At 55.8% G+C, this 8,556-nt stretch overlaps 1 protein-coding gene across 1 annotated transcript; it reads left to right on the forward strand.

The window, feature by feature from the left end:
* The first annotated feature begins 5,857 nt into the window (after window positions 1-5,857).
* On the forward strand, window positions 5,858-7,442 carry ASPRV1 (aspartic peptidase retroviral like 1). Its single transcript, XM_024133608.1, has one exon. It carries the CDS (start codon window positions 5,949-5,951, stop codon window positions 6,846-6,848), a length of 900 nt encoding a protein of 299 aa, XP_023989376.1. The 5' UTR covers window positions 5,858-5,948; the 3' UTR covers window positions 6,849-7,442.
* Window positions 7,443-8,556: the final 1,114 nt, after the last annotated feature.

An 8,556-nucleotide genomic window follows, 5' to 3' on the forward strand; every position in this document is an offset into this window, starting at 1 on the left:
GTCATTATTTTGTTGTCTTTCCTTCCAGTCTTTTTTCTATGCTTATATTTGTATTTTCAGTTGGACTGTTGTATCCAGAGACTAACTGGCTTCCTGTCTGGTGTGTCCATATGAGCTGGCTCAGTCCAGGGCCCTCCCCCCAAATCCCTCCAGAGAGCCTGCTGAGAACAACAACAAATAAATCTGAGTTTGTGATTTGTGGCTGCCCTCATTCCCCAGCCTCCTCTCTAGCACTCCTTTAGTTTTGGTTTTTCTTGGGTAATATTGGTTGGTTTCTGGTGGGATGAGGTGCCCAAAGCTCCTTGGACCACCTCTTGCCCACCTCCCACGCTCATCTCTCTGGAATTGGGACATCTGTGTCTGAGTCTTGACCTGAGAACTCTGTGAGTGGAGGACTCAGATCTGATTCATCGCTCAGTGTGAAGCAGAGTTGGCCTCAAGAAATAAGTCTAGAATTGAATCAACCTGCTTCTTTGGCATTGCCCAAAGAACCGCAGACTCAGAGTGCCTTACACTCATTTACAGCCACCAGCACGGTGTCTGGCACAGAGTAGGTGCTCGATAAATGTGTTACGGCTGCTACCAATAACCTAGAGATTTCCATCTGTGTCAGGGTTCCGCTGGCTTTTCCTCCTTCCGTTTCCCACCTTCCCCTCCTTCCTCCGGATGGTAGAGAGACCATTCTGACATGCCAGGGGGAAGGTGCCACCCTTTGTCCCCCCATCGTCTGTAAGTTAGGAGCAAAGCTGAGTTGGCAATGGATCCAAAAGAAACAGCTCCTGTGCTGCAGCTATTTTATATGTTTGCATGGCTCAAGATACCAGTTATCATTAGCAGCAATTAAAACTGTTTCAGGATCAGTTCAAAGCTGCCTTTGAGGTATTTTAAGTTGGACAAAAGTCCTCCACGTGGGGCTTCCCTGGTGGCTCATTGGTTGAGAGTCCGCCTGCCGATGCAGGGGACGCGGGTTCGTGCCCCGGTCCGGGAAGATCCCACGTGCCGCGGAGCGGCTGGGCCCGTGAGCCATGGCCGCTGAGCCTGCGCGTCCGGAGCCTGTGCTCCGCAACGGGAGAGGCCACAACAGTGAGAGGCCCGCACACCGAAGAATAAAAAAAAAAAAAAAAAAAAAAAAGTCCTCCATGTGTCTAGCTTTGAGCCAAGTTTCCTGGTGTCATTAGAAGCCCCCTTGTATTTGGAGACTGCAGTCTGTATATTTTGATTGCCTGAATATTTCATAAATTTCAAGGGTGTTTGTCAAAAGTGGGTTAACATCTCCAAAGCGGTTTGGACTACATTATGCGTCCCCCTCCCAGCCTCAGTGAAGTGGAGGGGACTGTGGAGATGGGAGAGGAGGGGGATCTGCCTGGGGTCTTTCCTTAGAGCCAGTCCCTCCGGCTAGGCAGAACCCCTGGGCTTCTGTGGCCCAGAGGGAGGGTGGCAGAAGTCAGAGCAGGAAGGGATGAGGGCTTGATCTTCTAGGGTTGGGGCATCAGGAAATGGGAAGAAGGCGGGAACGCAGTTTGGAGGGCTGGGCTGTGAGGAGGGGTGTGGGGAGGCCTTCCGAAGAGCTTAAGAAGTCTTCATATTTGACTGAAAGCTAAGAACAGGGAAAGAACTGTTTTTGGCATATGTTGAACTTCTAGGGAGTTAGTCAGCAACTTGTTCTGACCAACGGTTGGTTGGCCCTGGTCTTGACCCTGGGCCTGGAGGACTGCAAGTGCCACTGGGGCCTGGGATCACTGTTCCCTAAACATCTCGGGGACCCTCCAGGGTGACGATGGGCACCAGGTGTCTTGCTGCCTGCTGACAGAGGGGATCCAGCTGGTGGGCTGAGTGGAGCGGCTTCTGGGTGGAAGGCTTTTAAACCAGGTGGTAAAGGAGTTGGAGGGCGACCCAAATGGGAGGAAGAGGTTCTGGAACAGTGGAGACCTGGAGCGGGGGATGCCGGGCAGGAATTCTTTGTCCCTGAGCTGTGCCCAGGGACCCAGGAGGGGGACCAGGCAAGGAAAAGCTGTCCTGCCCCATAGCCTCTGGCTACAGTTGGTGTGAGTGCTGGGCAGTCCCTGCTCAGCAACAGCGGGGCTGGGAGTTGAGGGTTTGTGGTTTGGAAATAAGGAACCCGCTGGTGCCTTGGGTTTCCCCACAGGCTTTGCTTTGCTTTGGTCAGAGCCCACCCAGACTCCCTTGGGCTCTGCTCTGAATCCCTAACTAGATTTTTATGCAGAATTCACCTCTTTGCCCCTCTTTGCTGCTTGAGGACCTGATGCCACGACCCACTGAAGGGGAACACTGGAAGCAGCAGGGCCCCCGCTCCCGGGAGCTGTGCCATCACCCCTCCCCAGCCCCGCACTCACACCAACCCCGGGATGGAGCCTCGGGAGGGACAAGCGGGGCGGGAGCTACGTGGAGTGGGGCAGGTGAGGGGAGCTTGCTCGTGGTGGCAGAGCCGAGAGGTAGGAAGGATGGAGGGCGTCGTGTCCTTGGCTCCGCACAGTGGAGGAAGGGCAGAAGGTGGGACGACCCACTCTCAAAGTGGCATGGCCGCGGGCTTCCCTGGTGGCGCAGTGGTTGAGAGTCCGCCTGCCGATGCAGGGGACGCGGGTTCGTGCCCCGGTCCGGGAAGATCCCACGTGCCGCGGAGCGGCTGGGCCCGTGAGCCATGGCCGCTGAGCCTGCGCGTCCGGAGCCTGTGCTCCTCAACGGGAGAGGCCACAACGGTGAGAGGCCCGTGTAATGCAAAAAAAAAAAAAAAAAAAAAAAGTGGCATGGCCGTGACTGGGTCTGCTTCAGGGGTCAGCCTGCATATACACGTCGGCCTTAAACTCTTCGAAACTGGGCTGTTAAACATCTGCCTCCTGGTTTCATTAGCTTGTAAGCCATGGTGATGGGACCTGCCTAGTTTTCTGGGCCAGTAAGTGTGCCCAGAGGCTCATAAACATCAGGTGCCTCCAGTAAATACGATATTAATACTCAGTGTAAATGTGTATGCAAAGAAATCTGTGAAATGAAAGGTGGGAGCTGAATTGTGTATGCATGTTACGCAAATTCTTAGTGGTTTTGAACCGAGAACGGTAGTGTGACTGCGTGTCGGGGGTGGGTTTTACATGTGCAGGATGTGTGTGCAGTGTGTGTGGGGAGTGCGTTTCTGTGGACATGTATGTGTGTTTCTGTGGACATGTATGTGTGTGTGAGGTGGGGTAAGGAGGGCGTGTGTCTGTGTGTGTGTGTGTGTGTGTGTGTGTGTGTGTGAAGAGAAGTCCCAATAGATTGGATGGAGACAAAACCAGCCTCATAATTTACAGGGCCTGGTGCAAAATGAGTGTTCGGCCTCTTGTTCCAAACTATTGGGATTTTCAAGACAGCAACAGCAGAGCCTCCGAACAAGCTCGGGCCTTGCTGAGTGCAGAGCCCCTGTGACTCCCCAGATCGAATGCCCACGAAGCAGCCCCGGTTAGAGAAAGTGCACCTTCTGTCTCCCCTCAGCCTTCTTTTGCTGCCTTGAACAATCCTTAAACCCCCGTCTGCTCACTCCCCATCCAGCTCCCAGCATGACCTTGATCTTGGGAGTGTGAGGCACCCACCAGAGCCCGCGTGCCCAGCAAGGGCTGGTGGTGCCTTTCCTGCCCTCCTGGTGTTGCAGTCTGGTCCTCACGGGGGGCCCCAGACTCCATAAAGTGTCTCCAGGCTCTTTGCTCAAAATGATCTCCTGAGAACGTGCGGGTGCCCTCCCAGGCCCCCCTCGCTCCCCCCCCTGCACCCTGGGGACTTGAGGGCTCAGGCTCCCCCCAGGGCCCCCAGTGTGGCCCCAGCAGTTGTCAGGCAGCAGAAACAGGGAAGAGAAGGAAGCACGCAGCTTCTGGGGTGTCCCCAGTGCCCACCACGTGCGTCAGCTGGCAAGCCACCTTGCCTCTTACTTCCCTCAGTCACATGCTGGCCTCTTCACTCCTTCCCACTTCCAGGGGACCAGGTGTTCGGGGTGACGAATACCAGGGAGCCACAGAGCCACTAGGTCAGTTCCCTGGGCCACAGAACAACACCCATCTCAGGGACTGGGAGTCTGTCCACAAACGTCCACTTGCAGAAGGGGCTTCCTGGTCTTGCGGGTGCAGGGCCATTCCTCTGGGTGCAGGTTTTGCGTTATGCAGTCTTCTCAGAGACCCACCTGCCCTTGACACCTTCCCACTGACTCCACTTCCCCCTCCTCTGGGCTCCTGGAATGGCATGATGGACCCACCTCAGCCAGGCAGCTGTGATGAGAGGTGTTGACCCAGCTGCCTCTGTGCTGGCTCACTGTGTCAGGTGGAAGAGACTGACACAGCCGCAGGGACAAAGGGTCTTTCGGCATGGTCAGGGACCCTGGGGCCGTCCATAGGCAGGACTGGAGCCCGGGGCCTCTGGAATTCAGCCAGGCACTGGGTGATCGGTGGTATAGGCGGCTGGTGAAAACAGGCTCTGGGCAAGGAAAAACAGCCCAGAGCCACAGGTGTGCCGCTGGTTCTTGCTCCTCTTCTGTGTTCATCTCTCCTGTTTGCTGACGGCACTCAGCCAGGCCTGGAGCACAGCAGAGAGCACCTGCTGGCCCCAGAGTAAGTTTCTACGGGGCCTGGAGACAGACGTACACACGCAGGAGCCGGTCTTGTGAACGGACCAGCACAGCCAACGCACAGCTCAACGGGGGAGCGGGCACACCAGCGAGGTCCAGTGTGGAGGGCTCCATGGAGGGGCGACATTTGAACGGGGTCATAAATGTGGGCCCCCCAGCAGCTCCAGTCACCCTGCACAGGCCCGAGTCAGGCTCCAGCCCTAGGACTCCCAGATCTGCCTTCTGGGCGTCCATGGGGTGGCCCGGGGTGGCCCTCCACCCTCCCACCCCCTCCCCCTGCAAGAGGTCCCACAGCCAGCCTCCTCCATCCAAAGCCTTCCAGACTCTCACCACTGGCTTTGCCAACATGGTGGACGTTTCCCCCTCTTGGAACACAAAGGAGTGGAATTCCCTGGCTGCTCTTTCCACGAATGACTGGATGAGGGGATGGACTACAGCACCTGGGGAAGGGGCTCTTGGAAGGTTCCTGGAAGGTGAGAGAGGAGGAGCTGATGGTGGGGCCCACCCAGAGCTAGAGCAGGAGCCCGATTCCGGATTCTGGAACCCACTCCCATAAGTGCAAGATCCGCAGCAGCCCACTTCAGGGCCCTAATGTGGGTTCCCGGGCCGAGGCTTAGCCCACAAACATGCTACTCTGAATTAGGTGTGATCAACGAGGGAAAATTACTCTAACAATTGCATTCATGGAAAATGCGTGTGTCCCCTCATTTGAAAATCTATTTATTTCTGGACATTCTTGATTCTGGGACTCTCTTCCATCTCCCTCTCCAGAGAATCTTACGGGATTCTCTACTTGGTTCAGAACGCAGAGAAACACCTGGCCCTCGCCACACGGAGCAGAAGCGCGGTAAACGTTAGCTCCTTTCCCTCAACCAATCAAAGGGGTCACTCGAGGTTGATGCAAAGGGGCTTCTCCAGTCTAGAAGCTGATGGGCCTCTGGTCCCTGCCTCCCCCTTCCTTCTCCAGCTGATGACAAACACCTGGATGTCATAACATCCTCCTTGTCCTCATCTGTTATTCTGGGACATAGGCTGGGGAGGGGACCTGAGTAGGCCCCCTTTGACCCAGGCTGGCCTTTCTTGCAATGTGAGCTAGCAGGTGCCGGTCCCGATGACGAATGCAGGAGGGTGAGGCACTGATCCTGCTCGATGGACAGGATGCTGGCAGGAGGGTAGGAGGAGCGGGGCGGAGCTTCCAGAACAAAGGCAAATGGGGAACCCTGGGGGCCTAGGCTAGGCATCAAAACAGCTCTGCAGAGTGAGCAGGCTGCAGCAGCTCTCCGTCTCTGCACCCAGCAGTCGGTCAGACAACCCTCACCTGGTCCCTTCTGCCTGCCCATGGCGAATGCTGAGCAACACTTTGCTTAGAGAGGCCTTGTTCTCCAGCGTGATTGCACCAACACTGCTCTGTGGCTTTCTCTACCTGGTGTGGGTCGCTGCTGCAGTTCCAGAGGAAAACAGAGGGATGGCCGGGAGTAGAGCCAGGAGCCAGGAGGGCCGCCGGCAGTATGCCTTTGTCCTGGAGCCTTTTGATGGAGCCAATGCAGCCCCGCACCTCTGGCTGCACCGCTTTGAGGTCATCAGTGACCTCAACCATTGGGACCACGCCACCAAGCTGAGGTTCCTGAAAGAGTCCCTCAGGGGAGACGCCCTGGAGGTCTACAGTGGACTCAGTCCTGAGGACCAGGGGGAATACGGGGCTGTGAAAGAGACCCTCCTGAAGACCTCTGGGGGACCCGGGGTGGCCCCCAGCTACCAGCCCAAAGAGATCCTCTTTGCCAACAGCATGGGTAAGGGCTACTACCTCAAGGGGAAAATTGGCGAAGTGCCCGTGAGTTTCCTGGTGGACTCTGGGGCCCAGGTCTCCGTGGTCCACCCGCGCTTGTGGGAGGAGGTCACCAATGGCGACCTGGATGCCCTGCGACCCTTTGAGGATGTGGTGAAAGTGGCCAACGGGGCTGAAATGAAGATCCTGGGTGTCTGGGATACAGTGGTGTCCCTGGGCAAGATGAAGCTGAAGGCAGCTTTCCTAGTGGCCTACGCAAGTATGGAAGAAGCCATCATTGGGACCGACCTGCTCCAGGACCACAACGCCGTCCTGGACTTCGAGCATCGCACGTGCACACTGAGAGGGAAGAAGTTCCGCCTTCTGCCTGTAGGAGGGTCCAGGGAAGACGAGTTCAACCTGGATCTCATAGAGGAGGAGCTCTACTCAGAGGAGGGGCGGCAGCAGCTCTTCTATTGAGAAGCCCCCTTTGCCTCACCCCCCAGATATTGGCGGGAGGACCCACCACGGTGGAGGGGAAGGGCACATATCCTCAGGGGGTCACTCGGCTTGGCCAGCCCTCTCAAACCAACCCTCGCCCTCCTGTTCCTCCTCCCTCTGCAGGGCTCTTAATCTGCCCCTGATGGGGGAGGCTTCCATTGGAAAAGGAACAGGTGAGGGAGAGCAGGCTGGATTTCTTAGAGGGGGGGTGGGTCCTCGTGGTTGTCAAGCTGCTGTTGGTGGCAAAGACTTGGAGGCTAGAAGAAGGTTCCAAGAAGGCTAGAAATGATTATCTTTGGGAGAGGACTGGGGGACGCCTTCAGGTTCCCTGAGATGTGGCTCAATCACCTTTGGGCCCAGGTAGCCTGTCTCGGCTGGGCTGGGTCCTGGCTGCAGGGTCCTTACAAGCAAGATCCAGCCCTCATGGTGTGGGTCACAGCTGCCCTGGGGTTCTTCACTGTTGGGTCTTCCCACCTGCACAATGTGTGTTTCCTTCTGTCATTTGCTTCGAAACCCATTGAGCCTTGTGCCGATAATTCATTCCTTCAAAAACCAATAAAGGTTGACTCATGGGAAAACCTTGTCATGTGCTGATTGGGGATGAAAGGAATGGATGTGAGAGGGTGGGGAAAACAGGGAGTGAATGGAGAACAGAAGGAAGGTTCAAGTATTTACGGAGGGTCTCGCTTGGAGATAGAAGAGAATACATATACAGTGACGATATAGCTTGGATTTTCCAAGACAGCCTCAATTTCAAATATCTTGACTTATTCCCTCCATAATTCTTGTCATTTCTAATCTGATCGTGATTTCTCTAATCATTACCAACTACAATATTTTAGTATCCAAATTGCCTCTTACAGCCAAGAGTGACCCTAAAGTTGTGGTCTTGACCGGGGGGGTGGAAAATTATGGTTATTGTAAACGACTGAGAAAGTATCTGCCTGCGAAATAGGTTCTTACATCTGCCTGGGATCCCGGACTTGGAGGCAGAAAGCAAGGCTGGGGGCCAGGTGTTAACCTGCATGGGGCGCCCGAGGGCATCTGGAGGGTAGAGGGGGCCGGGCAGCGGAAGGACATTCCAGATCCCGAAAATGGGGTCATCCCTCTTAAGGGCCTACCTCATATTTGCTTCCAAGTTCCTGGCCCTCTCTCTAGAACTCAGCAAGGCTGGGAATCTGAAGGCTCCCTGGTCCGAAGGGAGACGAAGGGTGCAAAGCTTCAAGACCTTTTGATGGGAGGCTGGAAGGGCATCTTTCCTTCATGAGGGTGGAATGAGCTTCTCCTGGGAGTTTCCACCTGGACATCCCTGAGGGAGAGAGAAACAGCCTGAGTGGGAACCAGAGGTGGGGACCAGCCTTCTTCTAAGAAGCCTCTGGGGCCTTGACCTTGAACCTGTCTGAGCCGAGAGCGGCTGTTTGTCCCTCTGATTCCAGCTATGATTCTCCTGGGAACTGAGGCAACTGCTCAGCCCCTAATCCCTTTGATTACTGAAGCCCTTCCCTGGACAGCCCAACATCTTAACTGGGAATTAGCTCCATCAGCCCCAGGGCACGTGGGGCCACAGGCAGTCCTGGATCAAGAGGAAGTCTTTCCCCTGGAACACGAGGACTGGAGAAGGGGCAGCCCAGCCAGAGGCCTTGGCTTGCAGGGGAGAAGGAGAAATGGAGAAGAGGGTGGTCTTGTG

The sequence above is a fragment of the Physeter macrocephalus genome, unplaced genomic scaffold, assembly GCF_002837175.3.
Source record: "Physeter macrocephalus isolate SW-GA unplaced genomic scaffold, ASM283717v5 random_1793, whole genome shotgun sequence".
Lineage (NCBI taxonomy): Eukaryota > Metazoa > Chordata > Mammalia > Artiodactyla > Physeteridae > Physeter > Physeter macrocephalus.